At 44.8% G+C, this 21,838-nt stretch overlaps 1 protein-coding gene across 1 annotated transcript in view; it reads right to left on the bottom strand.

The window, feature by feature from the left end:
- Nucleotides 1-4,921, bottom strand: part of TMEM255B (transmembrane protein 255B) — an 88,143-nt gene extending 83,222 nt beyond the window's left edge. The window contains exon 1 of the mRNA XM_075198054.1: nucleotides 4,812-4,921. Within this exon, the coding sequence (XP_075054155.1) occupies nucleotides 4,812-4,854 (43 nt within the window). The 5' untranslated portion in view covers nucleotides 4,855-4,921. The remainder of the gene's footprint in view (nucleotides 1-4,811) is intronic.
- Between the last annotated feature and the right edge of the window lie 16,917 nt (nucleotides 4,922-21,838).

Raw genomic sequence — 21,838 nt, 5'->3', positions numbered from 1 at the left:
GCAAGAATGGCTACCAGTGCACATATAGGTGAGGAAGGAGGAGAGGAGTGAAGAAAGGAGCCTGAACCTGTGCCCACTAGTGTGGGCGCCACTAACAGAATCAGGGCAATAATGGATGTAGAGGCAATGGAGAGTAAGAGAGACAGCGGCAGGAGTAAAGTGACAAAAAGGAGAAAAGGGGGGTGGCAGGGGGCAAAGAAAAAAGAGGAAGAGGACACAGGGATAGAGGACTCTGCTCAAGAGAGCTTACAATCTAAAGGAGAAGGGGAGATTGATAAGAGACACAAAGATGGAAGATAGTGTGAGGGAACAAGGGCTGTAAGGGAAGAGAAGAACGAGAGAAAGAAGGAGTGGAGGAAGAGGAAGAGGGAGGTAGAGTAAGGGGAGTGTAGAGGGATGGTGAAGAGGGTTAGAAGAGGGCAGGTATAGATGGAGGAAGGATAGGCTAATCTAAAGAAATGGGTTTTGAGGGAGTGTTTGAAGTAAGGCATGCTTGGAGAAAGACTAATGGAATGAGGGAGATCATTCCAGAGAAAGGGGGCAGCAAGGAAGATATCTTGAATGCGGGAGTGAGAGGTGGTGACCAGTTGGGAGGTGTGGCGGTGGTCGTTGGAAGACCGTAAAGGGGGGGAAGGAGTATGAGTGGAGATGAGGTTGGAGAGATAGGGAGCAGTGGAGTTGGAGAGAGCTTTGTAGGTGTGAGGAGTTTAAAAAGGATTTTTAAGTGGAGGGGGAGCCAGTGAAGAGCTTGACAGAGAGGGGAGGAAGATGAGGATCGACGGGAGAGGAAGATAAGTCGGGCTGCAACTTTCAGTACAGATTGAAGAGGAGCGAGACGGGTGCAAGAGAATCCAGTAAGGAGGAGGTTGCAGTATTCCAGGCTGGAGATAATGAGAGAGTGGATGAGAGTTTTGGTGGCATCAGTGGAGAAGAAGGGTCTGATCCGTGCTATAATGCAGAGATGAAAGTGGCAGGATTGGGCAAGGGATTGTTTGTGAGGGTTGAAGGAGAGGGAGGAGTCAAGGGTGACCACTAGGCAACATACTTGAGACTGAAGAGGAGATGATGGTAGAACCAATGATGATGGAGACGGAAGGAGGGGAGGAGTCTCCAGTGGGCGGGGAGATGATGAGTTCAGATTTCGTTACATATTGAGTTTAAAGAAATGTTGGGACATTCAGAAAGAAATGGCAGAGAGGCATCAGGACACTTTATTGAGGACGTAAGGGGAGAGGACAGGAGAGGATAGGTAGATTTGGTACTGGAGGCCAAAGGAGCTGATAAGATCACCCAGTGAAGAAGTGTACAAAGAAAAGAGCAGAGGGCTAAGAAGTAAGCCCTGAGGGACTCCTACGGGAAGATGGGAAGAGGAGCCAGAGGAAGAGATAGAGAAGGAGCAGTTTGAGATATATGAACCAGGAGAGGACAGTGTTAGAAAGGCCAAAGGAATGAAGGGTGTCAAGTAGGAGAGGGTGATCGACAGTACTGATGACTGCAGAAATGTCCAAGAGGATGAGAGGGGAGTAGTGGCCTTTAGATTTGGCAGGTAAAAGGACATTAGTGACTTTAACTAGGGCAGTTTCTGTGGAGTGGAGTGGAGGGGCCGGTATCCAGATTGGAGAGAATCGAGGAGGGAGTTGTCGGAGAGCTCGTTAATGAGACAGCTGTACACTAGCCGTTCAAATAGTTTAGAGGCGAAGGGGAGGAGAGAGATAGGGCAGTAATTGGAAAAGGTGGTGGGATGAAGATTCGCTTTTTTGAGAAAAGGGGAGACTTTAGCGTCCTTGAAGGAAGAGGTGAAAATTCCAGATGAGAGAGATAAATTGAATAGGTGGGCTAAGTGGGAACAGGCAGTGGATGAGAAGGATCTGAGGAGGTGGGAGGGGATGGGATCAAGTATAAGTACCATAACTCCTGACTATCACAGAACCGCCGAGTGACACAAGGTTTTTGAATATGTCATTTGATCTCACTGTAAGCAAAGCTAGCTTTTCGCAGCTTGTCTCCGATCTTCAGAAGGTCGTTAGCAGCTCTTCCTTATAGTAAAACCCAGCTGGAGATGGATCTTCTGATCCCTCCCTGCAGTAACTGCTTTGTGCGCATCTGTGGCAAAAGCTATAATTAATTAGGCAGTCCGCGCTGCTACTGCTGCTTATCGGAGGGGCTATCCCTACATGAGTAAATTAATAAATAGCTCCATTAATTAATCTCTTATCGAGGCAACTAGTAGCGATAAGAGATGTTGGTTAACAGGCTACAATTACAAAAGGTCTTAAATAAACACCTAATTGATAGCAGTAATACATATGGACGCAAATTAAAACTGTAGCATTTAACTGGCAGGATTCAATTTATGTAATACATTAAATGTTAAGTGACAAATTAGTTGCTTCAAATGATGGCTAATCTATGCTTTGTAATATTTGGTTTAATGTTATAATAAGCAAAGACATTGTATAAAGTAAAGCAACCCAATTATTAAAGTATTTGTAATTTGTGTGATTAGTGTTTGCAGTTTCTTGAGTTAACTTAAGGCGTGCAGTAAATGATGCAACGAAGTAACATTATAGTTAGACATGTTAGTGCTGGCATTGTATGATGATTTAATAATTTACAACCTATCTGATCACTGGTTTTAGGTGGCTGTATTTCCAGCATGAGCCAGCAGGTTTGGTTTTGGCTTTTGTTCTAATTTAGCAATTTCTACTAACGAAAAAAAAAATAATAATTTACATACATAAAAGTATCTGCCTACTCTGTTATAGACTGCTTATAAAAAGTATTGTATCATAAATATACTTTTATTGGGTCTTTTAGAAAAACTAGCAGTTAGTCACAGACCTTAATGTTTTAAAATCTAAATAAAATTTGTAAATTTCTAATTTATTTACTTACGTAGAGAGATACTGTAAGTCTTACTACATTTTGTTCAAATAAATATTACTTTTATAACATTTGTTCATAGTTGTAGAAAGGGAATTCAACACTTTTTTGGAAAATGCTTATATCTCATTTGATCATAAGATTACTTGCAAAATGTTTAATGTTTTTAACTTTTCTACTGTATTCTAGTAGAAATATAAACATTTAGTTCAGTTTAAAAAGATAGTAGCAGAGGCCTTTGGCATCTGGAAGGTGTTTTCCATCCAAGCCAGTCTCTTCTTGTCGGGTATGGGGGACCCAGCACCCTGATGAATAGTTTATCTATCATAGTGTTAGAAGGACCATGCATGCTGATTCTTGCATATCCACCAATCTGAGTGCTTGAAGCTGTGTACTGGCTATGTCAGCTTTCCGGTACAGGCGAACTCTCTCTGCATATTTTGAGGAGGGGGGGGGGGGGGGGTTGGTTGCATTGCATTCATGCATGTACCACTACCAAGTTACCACCAATTTTATTTGGGTAGGGGTGTTATGTGTTGCATTACTAGAGGTTTTGAGGGGTTTCAACATTGTATCAATGCCAGAGGTTTGGGGTTGTTCTGCATTGTCACCAATAGCGATTTGAGGAACTGTTTTAAAGCCATCTGAGTGAGAACTTGGGTCTGGATTATAAGGTCACCGGTGATTTTGGGGGTGCTGGATTCCAGAACAGGTCTGAAACTGTACAGTGGTCAATAGGGTCTACTGTGGTTTGTACAGTGGTCAATAGTGTATGTTACTCTGTTTTTTGTAGTCATCAAGATGCACTGCCTTTTGTATAATGGCCACTAGTATGTTGCCTTCATTGTATATTTATCATTAGGATGGTCTCTGCACAATGATGAAAGTAGAAAAGAGGCTGGTAACTACAGACAAGTAAGCCTGATATGATATCTGTATCAGGCTTACTGCCCTATCATCATTTTCATGTCATAAGTCTCTCATGTTATCATCAAAACCTATATATTTTCATCCATTCTACCCATAGAATCACCCAGGACAAAAAAAATCCTATAGCAGATACGTTCGGAGATACAGGCTCAGAGTAGCATGGGTTACAGGAGTCTGGTAGCCGAGGGGCCCTGAGTATTGCGCTCAGGTCCAAGGCCTCATAGCTGCTGCTATCGCTGCAACCCTTATAGTTATCACAGTACTATGCAGAAAATAAACATTTGAGTTTAAAACTTGTTTTACTACCATAAGAAACAGAAACAGAAATAAAAATACTTGCAAATCACATTCTTATCAATAGAATAAAAAAAGTGAATGAAAATTTCCTTTACCTTGATGTAACTTCAACAGCAAATTGCACTTTAACCTCTTAAAAATATCAGCTGCACAAAATTGTTTTAAATGCAAAAATTGTTTAGAAACAATTAGCTAAAACATTAACATTAGTTACCTACGGTATGACAGTATGTTTCAGCAATGTTTTTTTATTATCACAGGAAAATAAATTGATTTCTTCAGCTTTTCAAGATCTAATTTAAGCGAACATAGAACAAAAATCAACATAGTATCTTGACCTACCTAACCTATGTGCACTGTAGCTCACATCCGAAAATACTGTTTCAGTCACTATTAAGAACTAAACTGTTGCCACTGATTGTTTTTGTTAAGGCTGGAGAGTTCCTAGAAAATAGTTACTTTGTTAAGACTGAGTAAAACCCCTATAAGTATAGACCTACAGAGCATAATCATCTAACATTTCTATAGTAAAATGTATGTTACCTTCGAACATAATGTGCAATGATCTAAAAACTAAAGTGAAACATTAGGGGAGCAAGAAATAGACATATTTAGCAGACACTGAAAAGGTAAAAATGCAGCAGAAGTATCACTTAACACAATGAGAGAGCAATAGATAAGACAGCATGGATAAAACTTACCTGTGGCATCACATGAAGCTGTAGGAGCAGAGGCTGGCTGCATCCTGCAAGCGATGAAGACTGATCACATTAACAGCAGACTTCCCTTTCTCTGTGATACAGGCGATCCCTTCTAGACTACAACTCAACGGTCCTGCACAATGCAAAGACACTGCCTTCCACCGAGTACTATTGCTGCCTGTGTCTATCTCAATGTGACCTGCTGGAGAGACAGGTGTGATATGTGGCTGAGCCTGATGCCTGCTTCTCAGATTACATCCCTGCTCACCCAAACAGCTTCATCTCTATTTTATTCAATTCAATTTGTTTCACATTTGACCCATTTCAGTCTTATTTATTACATTTTCTTTTTTTTTTGTCTTCAAAGTACAGCTCATTAGAAGTAAAACTGAATTAAAGATAGGAATCTGTAAGTTATGGCGGACCTATACTAGCTGGTGAATATTATTGCCTTGTCTAGCTTTCTGTTGCTTAGCCAATGTTATTAATGATAGATAATTTTACACAAAAAACACAAATTAACTTATTTCCCGTCATTTCCATAGTTGTGACTTGACTTTTGTTCTAATTTAATAATTCTGTGAGGAAGGAAGTATATATTTGTATTTGTCCCAGTTTATATGGTAAATAGGGTATACTCATTGTCCTGTTTGCCACAAGTCACTACTGAATACCAAATTAGTCTCCAGTCAGCTTGAGAAAATCATACTGCCTAACATCAAATATAAAACACCATATATAAAGTCCATATACATGCATGCAAGTAAAGTACAGGGATCACTGGTATCTGTCATATCAATCTAGACTAGAAATACTCATTATGTGTCGGGGTAAGATAGGATTTAATCATCTATTTTTCCTTATATATACAAAATATAAAATGTGTTCAGATGCAAAGGTTGTAAAATTTCTTTTATTCTCTGTTTCTAGGCTTATAATAACATTTGCAATACAGGTTGTTACAATATAATCTAGTAATGCAGAAAGCTTTTCCCACTTCTTTTAAAATAAAATTAATTTAGTATATCACTATTATCCCTCTACCTCCAAATGATTTTCTCCTCGTTGCACATGAACTTGTTTCCTGTAATCTTTCCTCAATGTGTATGGATGGCTGAGCAGCAGCAGGTATGTGCAGCTTCAATGTCACATTGTAGAATCTGGACTAAATCAGTGGCTTGAATCTAAAGGCCCAATTATGGGCAGCATGCAGTGTTTCCATAAGCCTAGTTTTATGCCCCTTTCTCTCTACTACTGTTGGATGTAACACTCCTGGATCACATGTATATATATATATTGTATATATATTAGTTCCACAAATATATGTTAAGCTGACCAACTCACACCAAAGTCTTCCTCTTCTGGCCAGTCCTACACTGAACATAAACATAAACACGCATTGCTCTTCTATAAAAATGAACATAATATCTTTACTACTAAGTACAGCCTGAAAGAAAAATTGGAAAAGGGGAAAGAGAGCATCATAGAATAGAATAGACATTAAATACATTTATGTATGGTAGGGCAGAGGAGAAATGGGTGGCAAACCCCTAAGTGTGTGATGGCTAACCTCTGGCATGATCAAGAAATTGCCAACTTTTTCTAAAGCGCCAGGGAAAACAAACTTGATTAAAGAGGTCTGGTCTATTGTGGACATAGTAAGTGATCTTTTCCACTTTTGAGTACTGGAGGAAAATGATGTATACGCTTACTTCCAGTGGGACGTGATAGGTGATTTGGCAGCTGTTAGTACATGTGAAGCAAGTTCTGATGATTGTCTAGATAGTGTCACGGTTCAAATACAAAGTGCAGCTCAGGAGCCAGGAATGAGGTGAAAACACATAAAATTTATTGCTGGAATAACAATCTGATGGTTTAATACTGAATATACAGGAAAATGCAGGAATTAATACCGGGTAGATGGCTGATGTAGGAAAGTGGTAATATGGAAAGCTCCCAGATAGCAGGTAAGCAGTGATATGGAGAGATCCAGACAGCATGAAACCACAAGCACAGCAGAGGGTAGGAACAACAGGATGGGACAACAATAACCAGCCCTGAATGCTGGGAGAGACAGGTATAAATGGAACACACCCAGGTGCATGGTATAATGAGTGAACAGAAAGGTTAACTCCTAAAACACAAGAAGCAGACACAATTTGCAGCACCTCTGGTTATCAGAGGTACTGCAGCTAACACATAAAATGAAACACAATAATACAGTCCAAAACTCCAGGAGATAGGAGCTGCCAATACAAGCAGCAAGCTGGAAGCAGATCGTTACAGTTACAGTTCTGGATTGGGAAAGGAGGGGGGTGGGTAGGAAAGGAGAAAGACCCACAGATCTTTAGGGATCCAAACTTCCATCATAGTGTTGAGGATTCCATTTATTTTTGACCCATTCAACGATATTTTAGAGCTGGTCCACCAAATATTATCCTATATATTTTGTACCTTCCTGTTGCACTTTAGCAGAGAAGCAGGTCATTTTGCCTAATGTAAAAAGCAAGCTTCAAACTGTTATGAGCCGCGGCGGTGCCCAGCCGCCGTGACTCTCTTACCTGCGTCCCGGCCGTCGCTATGGTGACTGGGACGTCACTTCTGCCCATGACCCGGCCGTTGCCGGGGCAACGGATGGACGCTTCAGCACTGCGTTCCGGCAGTGAGAAGCTGGGCGCATGCGCTCAGTAAAGTTAATAGCCTGCGGGCTAATGAAGTTAGGTGCAGGGGGGCTGGGAACTATCAGAGCCAGGCTCTGATTGGCTGTGCTCACTATTTAAGGCAATGAGGTCTGCTACCTCATTGCCGGTTATAGCTTCTGTCTCACAGTCTGCTGACCTGCTTGTTCCTGTTCCTGTGTATCGTAATTCTGCTGATCTCTCGTGTATGACCCTTGGCTTGGATTTGGACTTCGCTTGTGTATCCCGTGACCCTGACCTTTGGCCTGTTTACTGTTTCTCCTGTTTGCCTGTGATCTTTGACCCCGGCTTGTTAACTGGACTTGCAACCTGCTGCCGGCCCTTGACCTCTGCGTGGACCTCACTCCGCTTGCCTGGGTTCTCCCCAGCCGGTAAACACTTCACGACCCTCTGTCAGTCTGCAGCCCAGTCTGTCCCCACCATCAGGGGCTCCAGTGAACACCTGATTGGCAGAGTAGACTCCGGGTTGTGTTGTGCCGGCTTGAGGGGTTCCTAACATTATAACCGGCCCACACAGGGAGACGAGGTTGGTATGGATGCAAGCGGATCCACACCGTCTTCGGCACAAGCTCTAGCGGGCCATGTTGAGTTCTTGTATCAAATGATCCAGGGGTTGGCTGAGCGTCTGTCCGTTCAAGAAGAAGCCGCAAAAACTTCACAACCCACTCCGAGTTCCACCTGTGAACCTAAGATGAATTTGCCGGATCGGTTCTCTGGAAATAGATCCCTGCACAGCTCACGTTCAGTGCTCGGTCTGTGGACCTGGCGGCTTTCATTGATAGTGGAGCCGCAGGCAACTACCTTGACATCGGGTTCGCCTGCGCTTCTGAAATTCTGATGGTAAAACTCAAGTCTGCTTGTCACTCACCGGACTGTGAGTGCCATTTCTCCTGTGTTCAGGAACCGTGGCCGTCCGCCATCCTGAGGGTCTGCGCATGTGCAGCCCTTATGAAACCTTCAGTGCCTGTTGCTTTTAATTGATTGGATGATCAGGCAACCCTCCCTATATAAACCACCTGTGATCATTACCTGGTTGCCTGACCTTGGAGTCTCATTCCCCATGAGCCTCTGAAGGTGTTCCTGTGTTTCCTCGTGTATTCAGCTCCAGCTGATTCCTGTTTACTACGATTGTGGTTTCCAGACCACTTCTACTCTCCTGTGTTCATCGTGTCAACTCTCCACTGATTCCTATCTGCTTCTGCTGCCGGATTCCAGACCGTCTCTACTCTCCTGTGTTCAGCGTGTCTCCCCTCCGCTGCCTTCACGACTACTGCCGGATTCCAGACCGCCTCTACTCTCCTGTGTTCAGCGTACCTTCCCTCCGCTGCCTCCGCTACTCTGCCGGATTCCAGACAGCCTCAACTCTCCCGTGTTCATCATGTTGCCAGTTTTACTTACTACTGCTTCCTGAGTATTGCTCCGTTGATTACCGGTTACCTTCCGTGCGCTGCACCAACCTGATTACCGCTTCCATCCTTCAGTGGTCTCTCCTCCTGCCGGTGTTCAGCCGTTCAGGTATCCCTGCACGTCTCCTTGACAGCCTGCTCTCCTGAACCGTGGTATGCATACTTTCCATTGACTTTGCTATTGTATTGCATATCCGTCTGGACTGTGTTGTGTTCATCTCCGGAGTCGTCTATCTTCTGAAGCTATTGTTACTATTGACTTTGTTTCCTATTACCTGGATCGCTATAGTGACTTTGTATACTTCAAGCAGCGCTTGTCAGTTATTATTGTATTGTGGATATCATCGTGGGATCAAGTTCCGTGTGCCCAGTGTATCCTCTGCATTACATTCATCTCCTCGTGCCGATCCTCACATATATATAGCAGTGGTACAACTTGCTGACGCAGACCACTGACTCCTGTTCCCATTGGCACCAGTTTCAAGTATCTTCTCACATAAGCAGTGGTACAACTTGCTGTACGTAGACCACTGACTTCCCCGTTACCTACTTGCACCTGGAATCCATTCCTTCACTATAGACAGTGGTACAACTTGCTATACGCAGACCACTGACTTTCACTACCTCCTCTCTACTCCTGGACATTCCTCCTCACTATAGCAGTGGTACAACTTGCTGTACGCAGACCACTGACTCTCCTCACGTTTCCTTGTCCATCTGGTTCCTCGTGTACATACCTCTAAGTCATTACCAGTTGCTGCTAGTCATAGACTTTCCTTGAGCATTCTCTCACCATCTGCTGATTCTCCTGTTCCATTGTCACCCTGCTACCAGAGGACCATAGTACCAGCTATATTACTCTGGTAAGAACATCATCTGGTGATATCCAGGGCAAAGACTCCTAGTGCCCGTGACAGTAAGATCAGGCCATGACAGACCCAGGATCGGAACCTATAGCTAAAGAGATGCTGCAGTATCTGGTTACCCGTAATGAACAACAGGATGTTCGCCAACAACAATTGCTGCAATGTTGCAGGCATTAGCCTCCCAAAGAACGTCTGCGCAAAATATCACAGCTACTGTTGATGCTCCTGTGCCTTCCTCTGTTTCCCCAGTGCCATCCCAGGTGTCTACTGCTTCCACGCTACACCTGCCTACTCCTTCAAAATATGATGGAGACCCCAAAACATGCAGGGGTTTTCTAAATCAATGCTCAGTTCATTTTGAGCTTCAACCTCACAATTTCTCTACTCATCGTTCCAGAGTGGCCTATCTCATTTCCTTGTTCTCCGGACAAGCTCTCGCATGGGCTTCCCCTCTGTGGGAAAGAAATGATCCATTATTACAAGATAGTGCCAAATTTATTTCCACGTTTCGAAGTGTATTTAATGAACCTGGTCGTGTTATTTCCGCTGCATCCAGCATCCTCCGTCTACGTCAGGGTTCTCGTACTGTAGCCCAGTACGTCATTCAATTTCGGATATTAGCCTTTGAACTTCAGTGAAACACTGAAGCTTTAATTGCCGCCTTCTGGCAGGGGCTTTCTGAGAAAATTAAAGATGCACTGACTAATCAAGAATTACCTACTTCTCTAGAAGATTTGATTTCTCTTTGCCATCGTGTAGACATGAGATTTCGTGAAAGAGAGTCTGAAAAAACAACTTCATTTAAAGCACCTCTTCGCTCAAGTCCTCAAGTTCGCCAAGTTTCATCTCCGGTGATACCTATGGAGTCAGGTCGCTCCAAATTAACTTCAGAGGAGAGGGACCGAAGAGTAAAAAATAGACTTTGTATCTATTGTGCTGATTCTACTCATATGCTCAATTCATGCCCTAAAAAATCGGTAAATGCCAGGCCCTAACCAGTTCTGGAGAGGTGAAGTTAGGGTCCCTGGAGTCCTCTCCATGTTCTACAAAATTAAAAGTTTGTGCTTTTGATGTTACGGTTTCCTTTGCTACCAAATCTTTCATGTCCCAAGCACTTATTGACTCTGGAGCTGCAGGAAATTTTATTTCTAAATCCCTCGTGAATCAATGGTCCCTACCAGTGATTACCTTGAAAATACCTATTACTGTGACTGCTATCGATGGATCACGCATTATTAATGGTCTCATCACCCAGAGTACGTCTCCAGTAAGCCTTCAAATTGGTGTATTACACCAGGAAGAAATTTCATTTTTAATTCTTCCTGTTACTAGTAGTCCGATTGTATTAGGCCTTCCATGGCTTCAACGTCATTCTCCCCAGATTGACTGGCACACTCCTCAAGTTACGTCTTGGGGGCCTGAATGTCATCATCGTTGCCTCTCTCAAGTCGTTCCTCCCAAGATACAGCAATCCTCCATTTTACCTTGGTCACCGGGACTTCCTCCTCAGTATGCTTCTTTTACCAATGTATTTGATAAAATTCAGTCTGAACGTCTTCCTCCTCATCGTTCGTGGGACTGTCCGATTGATCTTCAACCTGGCAAGACTCCTCCCAGGGGTCGTGTGTATCCACTTTTGTTATCTGAAACTCAAGCCACATCTGAGTACATCAAAGAGAATCTCCAGCGAGGATTTATTTGACCTTCTACCTCTCCCGCTGGAGCAGGGTTTTTCTTCGTAAAAAAGAAGGATGGGTCATTACGTCCTTGCATAGATTTCCGTGGATTTAACGCCATAACTATCAAAAATCGGTATCCCATCCCATTAATTACTGAGTTATTTGATCGTATCAAGGGAGCCCGGATCTTTACCAAGTTGGATCTTCGTGGTGCCTATAATTTAATTCGAATCAGGTCCGGTGACGAATGGAAGACAGCTTTCAACACCAGAGACGGGCATTATGAATATTTAGTAATGCCCTTCTGGTTATGTAATGCCCCCGCTGTTTTCCAGGGTTTCATTAATGAAATCTTCCGGGACTTGTTATATGTTTGTGTCGTCGTCTATCTGGACGACATATTAATCTTTTCTCAGGACCTGCCTTCTCATCATCAACATGTGGCAGAGGTCTTTTCCAGACTCCGGAAAAATTCATTATTCTGCAAGTTAGAAAAATGTTCATTCGAGTTACCCCAGATTCCATTTCTGGGATATATTGTCTCCGGAGTTGGTCTTCAGATGGATCCAAAAAAGGTGAATGCTGTATTAAATTTGCCTCAGCCAACTACTCTTTGTGCAATTCAGCGTTTTTTAGGTTTTGCCAATTACTATAAAGGCTTCATTAAAGATTTTTCCTCAATTGCATCTCCTATTGTGGCCCTAACTCGTAAAGGGGCCAATACTAAACAATGGTCCTCTGAGGCCCTTCAAGCCTTCCAGTTTCTCAAAGAGTCCTTCTCCTCCACTCCTGTTTTTCGACAGCCTGATGTGACGCTTCCCTTCTTCCTAGAGGTAGATGCCTCTAATGTTGGCTTAGGAGCCATTCTCTCCCAAAGATCGGAGCAACAAAAATTCCATCCTTGTGCCTTTTACTCTCGGGGTCTTCTGCCTGCGGAGAAGAATTATACCATCGGGGACAAGGAGTTGCTGGCTATAAAAGTAGCATTAGAGCAATGGAGATATTTGTTGGAGGGAGCTCGTCATCCTGTGACAATTTTTACTGATCATAAAAATTTGTCATATTTACAGTCTGCTCAATGTTTGAATCCTCATCAAGCAAGATGGTCTCTTTTCTTTTCTCGTTTTGAACTAATCATAACCTTCAAACCAGCTGTGAAAAATAAAAAAGCAGACACCCTATCTCGAGCCTTTGTGACGTCCTCAGACGTTGAAGATGGTCCTAACCACTCTATATTAGACCCCAAATGTGTTTCTCTGGCTGCTTCTTCCCCTAAGGTGCTACCATTTGGGAGAACCCTCGTGCCTCCTGCTCTTAGGAAGAAAATCCTTTCGTGGTTTCACTCTTCTCGCTTTTCTGGACATTCTGGTGAACGCAAGACTTTTGAAATTCTTTCTCGAAGTTACTGGTGGCCTTCTATGAGGAGAGATGTCAAAGATTTTGTGGCTGCTTCTGAATTGTGTTCCCAGTTCAAGACTCCCCGCAGAACTCCAGCGGGTTTGCTTCAACCACTACCCATTCCTTCCAAGCCGTGGACCCATATTAGTATGGACTTTGTTACTGATCTTCCTCCTAGTAAAAAGTGCAATACTATTTGGGTAGTGATGGATAGATTTTCGAAGATGGCACATTTAGTTCCTTTGACCGGTTTACCTTTTTCATCTACTCTGGCTGATTATTTCATCAAAGAAATCTTCCGTATTCATGGATGTCCTTCCGAGATTGTTTCAGATAGAGGAGTGCAATTCGTTTCCAGATTCTGGCGGGCCCTCTGTAAGACCTTGGGTATCCGATTATCACTCTCATCCTCCTACCATCCTCAATCAAACGGACAAACCGAAAGGGTCAATCAAGATCTTGAGACTTTTATAAGGATGTTCTCTTCAGCCAACCAAGACAACTGGGTAGATTTGCTTCCATGGGCTGAATTCGCTCATAACAACATGTATCATGAATCATCTTCTAAAACTCCATTCTTTGTGGTTTACGGTCACCATCCGTCTTTTCCGGAATTTCCTGCCCTCCCTCCCACCCAAGTTCCTGCTGTAGAGACTGTTTGTCAGACCTTCAAAAATATTTGGTCTCAGGTCAAAACCTGTTTAAAGAAGACATCTGCCAGATATAAGTCTTTTGCAGATAAAAAGAGACGGGCTATTCCACCACTTAAAATCGGAGATCGTGTATGGTTATCAACCAAAAATATTCGTTTGAAGGTCCCATCTATGAAGTTCGCTCCTCATTTTATTGGTCCATATAGGATCATTCAAGTGATAAATCCAGTTTGTTTCAAACTTCTACTACCTAAGAACCTTCGTATTTCCAATGCCTTCCATGTGTCTTATCATCAACCGTTTCTCGGTCCCTCCTTCAGCACCTCGGCCAATTCAAGTTCATCAAGAGGAGGACTTTGAGATTACTCACATATTGGATGCAAAAATTTCACGAGGAGTTCTTCGTTTCCTCGTTCATTGGAAGGGTTCTGGTCCTGAAGAGCATTCATGGATTAAAGCAGAAGATCTCAACGCTCTAGCTCTTCTTAAGAAGTTTTATTCCAAGTTTCCGGACAAACCCGGTTCCAGGTGTTCTGTGCCCACCTTTAAAAGGGGGGGTACTGTCACTCACCGGACTGTGAGTGCCATTTCTCCTGTGTTCAGGAACCGTGGCCATCCGCCATCCTGAGGGTCTGCGCATGTGCAGCCCTTATGAAACCTTCAGTACCTGTTGCTTTTAATTGATTGGATGATCAGGCAACCTTCCCTATTTAAACCACCTGTGATCATTACCTGGTTGCCTGATCTTGGAGTCTCATTCCCCATGAGCCTCTGAAGGTGTTCCTGTGTTTCCTCGTGTATTCAGCTCCAGCTGATTCCTGTCTACTACGATTGTGGTTTCCAGACCACTTCTACTCTCCTGTGTTCATCGTGTCAACTCTCCACTGATTCCTATCTGCTCCTGCTGCCGGATTCCAGACCGTCTCTATTCTCCTGTGTTCAGCGTGTCTCCCCTCCGCTGCCTTCACGACTACTGCCGGATTCCAGACCGCCTCTACTCTCCTGTGTTCAGCGTACCTTCCCTCAGCTGCCTCCGCTACTCTGCCGGATTCCAGACAGCCTCAACTCTCCCGTGTTCATCATGTTGCCAGTTTTACTTACTACTGCTTCCTGAGTATTGTTCCGTTGATTACCGGTTACCTTCTGTGCGCTGCACCAACCTGATTACCGCTTCCATCCTCCAGTGGTCTCTCCTCCTGCCGGCGTTCAGCCGTTCAGGTATCCCTGCACGTCTCCTTGACAGCCTGCTCTCCTGAACCGCGGTATGCATACTTTCCATTGACTTTGCTATTGTATTGCATATCCGTCTGGACTGTGTTGTGTTCATCTCCGGAGTCTTCTATCTTCTGAAGCTATTGTTACTATTGACTTTGTTTCCTATTACCTGGATCGCTATAGTGACTTTGTATACTTCAAGCAGCGCTTGTCAGTTATTATTGTATAGTGGATATCATCGTGGGATCAAGTTCCGTGTGCCCCGTGTATCCTCTGCATTACATTCATCTCCTCGTGCCGATCCTCACATATATATAGCAGTGGTACAACTTGCTGACGCAGACCACTGACTCCTGTTCCCATTGGCACCAGTTTCAAGTATCTTCTCACATAAGCAGTGGTACAACTTGCTGTACGCAGACCACTGACTTCCCCGTTACCTACTTGCACCTGGAATCCATTCCTTCACTATAGACAGTGGTACAACTTGCTATATGCAGACCACTGACTTTCACTACCTCCTCTCTACTCCTGGACATTCCTCCTCACTATAGCAGTGGTACAACTTGCTGTACGCAGACCACTGACTCTCCTCACGTTTCCTTGTCCATCTGGTTCCTCGTGTACATACCTCTAAGTCATTACCAGTTGCTGCTAGTCATAGACTTTCCTTGAGCATTCTCTCACCATCTGCTGATTCTCCTGTTCCGTTGTCACCCTGCTACCAGAGGACCATAGTACCAGCTATATTACTCTGGTAAGAAAATCATCTGGTGATATCCTGGGCAAAGACTCCTAGTGCCCGTGACACTGCTATTACTGTCTGTGGCCTAGATGGAAGTCCGTTACCTGGTGGCAAGATTTCCTGGGAGACCCCTCCACTACAGTTGAATATCGGAGCTCTCCATTCAGAGTCAATAACCTTCTTCCTTATTGATTGTTCGTCGGTTCCCTTGATTTTGGGCCACCCATGGCTTTCCCGTCATAACCCTGTAATGGACTGGGTAAAAGGAGAGATTGTCCAGTGGAGCTCTTATTGTACACAGTCCTGCTTGTCACTGCCACTGCGGGTGATTCAGTCTATTCCGGAGCAGCTTCCCTCACAGTATCACGAGTTCTGGGATGTGTTCTCCAAGAAGGCTGCTGACACTTTACCACCACATCGTGACTTCGACTGTGCCATCGAGCTTATTCCTGGTTCCAAGTTACCTAAGGGGCGCCTATACTCTCTCTCTGGTCCAGAGACCAAATCCATGCAGGAATACATTGAAGAAAACCTGGAGATAGGCTTCATTAGGCCATCTAAATCTCCCGTAGGAGCAGGATGCTTCTTTGTATCCAAAAAGGACGGAGGACTAAGACCCTGTATCGATTACCGGGGATTGAATCTTATCACAATCAAGAACACCTATACCCTTCCGCTCATCTCAGTATTATTTGAGCAGTTGAGAGGTGCTACTGTCTTCTCAAAAATCGACCTTCGTGGAGCGTATAACCTCATCCGTATCAAGGAAGGAGACAAGTGGAAGACGGCATTCAATACGCACTCTGGCCATTGCGAGTATCTGGTCATGCCGTTTGGTCTTAGCAATGCCCCTGCAGTGTTTCAGGACTTGATCAATGAGGTTCTTCGGGACTTCCTCGGTTGTTTTGTGGTAGTCTATTTAGATTATATCCTCATCTATTCCAGATCTTTGTCCGTACATTGGAATCACGTCAAACAAGTTCTACGAAGATATCGAGAGAACCACCTTTATGCCAAGCTGGAAAAGTGTGAGTTCGAGGTGCAGAAGGTATCCTTTTTAGGTTACATAATCTCTTCTGAGGGATTCTCCATGGATCCAACTAAGGTTCAGGCTATTTTGGATTGGGTGCAACCAAACAACCTTAAGGCGGTGCAGAGGTATCTGGGCTTCTCCAATTATTATAGAAGATTCATTCATGGCTTTGCGGACATCGTGGCTCCCATTGTCGCCCTAACCCGTAAAGGAATGGATCCAACTAATTGGTCGCCCCAAGCAGTAGCCTCATTTGAAAGCCTGAAAAAAGCCTTTGTCTCCGTGCAGGTCCTTAGACACCCTGATCCAGCTAAGACATTTGTTCTCGAGGTCGACGCCTCTGACGTCGGTGCTGGAGCCATATTATCACAGAAGGATCCTCATACTAATCATCTACACCCATGTGCCTATTTCTCCCGTCAGTTCTCCTCAGCAGAAGCCAATTATGATGTCGGGAATAGAGAACTATTGGCAATCAAATGGGCCTTTGAGGAGTGGCGGCATTGGCTGGAGGGTGCTCCACATCAGATCTCTGTCATTACCGACCACAAGAACTTGCAATATATTCAATCAGCCAAACGTCTAAATCCCAGACAGGCCCGTTGGTCGTTATTCTTTACCCGGTTTAATTTCCTGATCACCTATCGACCGGGTTCCAAAAATGTCCGGGCAGATGCTCTGTCCAGAAGTTTCTTGGCACACCACGTTCCAGTTTCAAACCGGGAGCCTATTATTCCTCCTTCCGTAATCCATGCAGGGTTAACCCAGGATCTGAGTATCGCACGGAGCAACGTCTCTTTGTTCCAGTCCATCTAAGGAAGGCGGTTGTTGCAGAGGTGCATAATAGTAGGTCTGCTGGACACCCTGGAATCCACGAGACGCTGGAGATCCTTTCCCGTATGGTCTGGTGGCCATCCTTGTCCGCTGACGTCAAGAGTCATGTCCTCTCATGTGAGGTTTGTGCCAGAAACAAAGTCCCCAGGACTCGCCCGGTAGGTCAATTGGTTCCATTTACCATTCCTGCAAAACCTTGGACACATTTGTCCATGGACTTTATTGTTGATTTGCCACCTTCTGCAGGACACAATACTATTTGGGTTGTGGTAGACCGTTTCAGCAAAATGGCACATTTCATTCCATTAACCAGGCTTCCAACAGGTCGAGATCTGGCCATTCTCTTCATACAACATATTTTCCGGCTCCATGGACTTCCTTCCGATATTGTTTCTGATCGTGGTTCACAATTCATAGCGCAATTCTGGAAATCCTTCTGCAACCTTCTCGGAATCAGGATCAGTCTATCATCTGCATACCACCCTCAGTCTAACGGGCAAACTGAAAGGGTTAACCAGTCACTTGAACAGTTCCTCTGATGTTATACCTCAGAATTCCATGATAATTGGTCCTCTTTGCTGCCCTGGGCAGAGTTTGCCTACAATAACTCATCTCACTCATCTACTCAGACTTCCCCGTTCTACTGTAACTTCGGTTTCCACCCCAGGTCTAATTCTCTGTATTCTCTCAAATCTACTGGTATCCCGGAGATTCGTTCCACAGCTGCTGATCTGAAAGTGATTTGGAGGAAAGTTCAATCCTCCTTGAAAAAGTCCTCAGTGTCGGCCAAAATTTTTTCGGATCACCACCGTACCACCTGCTCATTCAAAGTGGGCCAGAAAGTGTGGCTGTCAACTCGAAATGTTAGGCTCAGACAGCCTTGTAAAAAACTGGGCCCTAAATTTATTAGTCCGTTCATGATTACCAAACAGATCAATCCGGTAGCTTTTAGATTGAAGATTCCTGGCTTACTAAAGATCCCGAACACGTTTCATTGTTCGTTACTTAAACCAGTATTATACCCGAATCAATCCCAGCCTACAGGGCTTTCTGTGGGAAATAGGAACACACCACAAAAATTTGTGGTCCAGAAAATTCTTGACTCTAAAAAAGTGCAGGGGCAGGTACACTTCCTAGTACAATGGAAAAATCGTGGACTAGAGGAGCGATCCTGGGTCCCGCGAAGACGACTATATGCGCCTAAACAGTTGAAGGAATTCTTCAAAAAATTTCCAAGGAAACCTGGATGTCGGGGTCCCTCGACCCCTCCTCAAGGGGGGGGGTACTGTTACGAGCCGCAGCGGTGCCCAGCCGCCGCGACTCTCTTACCTGCGTCCCGGCCGTCGCTATGGCGACCGGGACGTCACTTCCGCCCATGACCCGGCCGTTGCCGGGGCAACGGATGGGCGCTTCAGCGCTGCGTCCCGGCAGTGAGAAGCCTCACAGTCTGCTGACCTGCTTGTTCCTGTTCCTGTGTATCGTAATTCTGCTGATCTCTCGTGTATGACCCTTGGCTTGGATTTGGACTTCGCTTGTGTATCCCGTGACCCTGACCTTTGGCCTGTTTACCGTTTCTCCTGTTTGCCTGTGATCCTTGACCCCGGCTTGTTAACTGGACTTGCAACCTGCTGCCGGCCCTTGACCTCTGCGTGGACCTCACTCCGCTTGCCTGGGTTCTCCCCAGCCGGTACACACTTCACGACCCTCTGTCAGTCTGCAGCCCAGTCTGTCCCCACCATCAGGGGCTCCAGTGAACACCTGATTGGCAGAGTAGACTCCGGGTTGTGTTGTGCCGGCTTGAGGGGTTCCTAACACAAACACAGTAAGTGACATATATAAAAGAAAGGCAAGTTTGATATCTCTTCACATTCCTGGTTAATTTAAATGATAAAAGGCTAAATCAAACAGTATGTGAGTTAAAAATGGAAAAGTTTTATTTAATGAAAGCGAAGGATTTAAAGTGGTAGGAGGCTGGACTTTGATGTGATATTTACACATTGGAACAGTGCACCCTTTTAGATTTTTCCTTCTCCCCACAAACAGAGGTGAACTTCTAGTGTGCAGAGATGTTTCCTGACAGCAGAGAGCAGACACACATGTTGGAATGCACTTTTTGTTTGTTATATGACTAACATTATTAAAGAGATGTTTGCCTTAGACTCTTTATAATCTATTCCTTTTGGTGGTGGTGCCAAACCTTCACTACTATATTATTATTTTATTGAAGCCAGAGGTGTGGGACAAAGTGAGTATACAATACACTGGAGGCCTGTACTTTGGGGACCGATTCTCCCATCAAAAGCCCCCTTAGGGGACAATTGTCTTCAGACCCCTTTTTACCAAAGCTAGGGGGTCCTCTTACCATCCTCGACCACCCAGATCCAGAGGGCCCCTTAGGGCCCTCCTCTACCACAAGGCTTAGGTGAGCCTCTTTTCCCCATGGTAGAATGAGGCTTTCCTCAGAGACTGGAGCCTTCAGCCCTCCCCAAAAACAGAGCCTCCAACAGGCATGGGAAGAATGGTGGCTCATAAGGTTTCTACCTTCCACTCCAAAGAAATGTGAAAAACACAAAGATTATGTGACAAAAAAAATGACAGTGCAAGTGCCTAGTGCAATAAATAGAAAAATGCAATGAGACCCCAACCTTTAAGGCCTAGTTTGTAAAAATTATTTTTGCCCACAAGGCAAAGGAGAAATGGTGTCATCAGAGAAATGAAGGTGATCAGTGTCATTTTCAGGCAGTACCAGGGTCACATAGTACCTCAAGGTTCAGGTTGATTCTTCTGTTACCAGTTGTGCTTCAACTCTCACTCTGTACCTGGACAAGCAGCATTACTACTGCAACTCAGCTTTTTTAGCATCCAGCTTACTTTAAATTCTTATGTGACTACCGCAGCTTGAACATAGAACCGCTTAAATAAAACAATTGTCTGTGTCAGGCGTCGTCCCCGCAATGTCCCGTTGTGCTGAGGACGGACGCCTGTCTCTTACTGAGCCGCGTCCTGTTGCCTAGCAACGGGACGTACTTCCAGCTATGCTGCGCACGCATGCACAGTAGTCTCGCGTCACATTGCCTGGCAACAGGATGTGAACCTACTTCTTTCGCCGGTTATTTGGTGGTCGGATGCATCTGACCGCCGAGATCACACTCACCTATCAGGGCCCACATTAAACTATATAAGGCATTGTTCTCGAGTCTCCAGCATTCCAGTGTCCTTGTTCCTGTTTACTGCTTATCATTCCTTAACTTTGGCTTGTTTTCCTACCACCCCTTGACTTTGTGGTTCGGTACCTTATTGTCCAGCATTTCCTGACCGCTGCTTTCTTTGACCATTCTCCTGGAATTTCCCCTTGTACCTCGCCTCGGCTGTCTTGCTCTCGCTAATCCTGTCATCCTGTGTACACTCCTTTGCACTGGTGACTAGTTGGGGGAACCACGACATGCGCTCCTCACGCAGCCAAGACCATACCCCCTGGTCCCTGGTGAATACCGGGGGTACGTTAGACTCTGCGCCTCTAGTGGTGCCTATACCAGTCAGTGGCTACTTCAGTGCTACAAACGTTACAGTATACTCTGGCCATGAGTACACAGGATGAACCTTCGGCCCAGGACCTTCTTTTACAGTTTGTACAGCGTGTGGACCAATAAGATGCCAATCAGGCCCAGCTTCTTCAGTGCATACAGGATGTGGTCTCCCGTTTGGACACCATTCAAGGATCATTACCGTACGTTGTACGGTTCTTTCTGGAATAGAGGCTTCCACTGCCGTCTCTGCTTCCACCAACTCCACTAGTTCCACAAGCTCCTGTGAGTTACATATACCACCTCCAGAGAAATATGATGGTGACCCAAAGAAGTGCCGTGGGTTCCTTAACCAGTTTGCCATTCAATTTTAACTCGCACCCGAAAACTTTTCCTCAGACAGAATTAAGGTGGCCTATATAATTTCTCTCCTATAAGGCCAAGCTCTGGCCTGGGCATCTTCGTTATGGGAACGCGACGATCCTTTGCTTTAAAATTCAGTGACCTTTATTGAAAGTTTCCACAAGGTGTTTGACGAGCCTGGTCGCGTGTCCTCAGCATCCACTGGTCTCTTAAACCTTCATCAAGGAACTCTCACTGCAGGACAATATGTGGTAAAATTCCGGACGATTCTTTCCACATCTTGCACCTCAATTCCAATCTCCTGCGCTCCTCATGGAAGAACCCATGCAAATTGGTCGTTTGCGACTATCCGCTGAAAAAAGGGATAGACGCCTGAAGAACCGGCTATGTCTCTACTGTGGAGAATCTGGACATCTTCTCTCCGTATGCCCCAAGAGACCGGGAAACACCACCTTCTAAGCAATTGCAGGGAGGTCAGCCTAGGATCCAAATCCTCTCCTCCCTGGTCACAGAAAGAACTCAAATTTCTCATGCCAATCATTCTCTTTTCCTCTGATGGTCCTCAACCTCTATCTGCCTTCGTGGACTCAGGATCCACGGGGAACTTCATAT

Source organism: Mixophyes fleayi, chromosome 2 (assembly GCF_038048845.1).
Source record: "Mixophyes fleayi isolate aMixFle1 chromosome 2, aMixFle1.hap1, whole genome shotgun sequence".
Taxonomy (NCBI): Eukaryota; Metazoa; Chordata; class Amphibia; order Anura; family Limnodynastidae; genus Mixophyes; species Mixophyes fleayi.
Note: the sequence above shows the minus strand (reverse complement) of the source record. Positions and strands in the feature narration are given on the sequence as shown.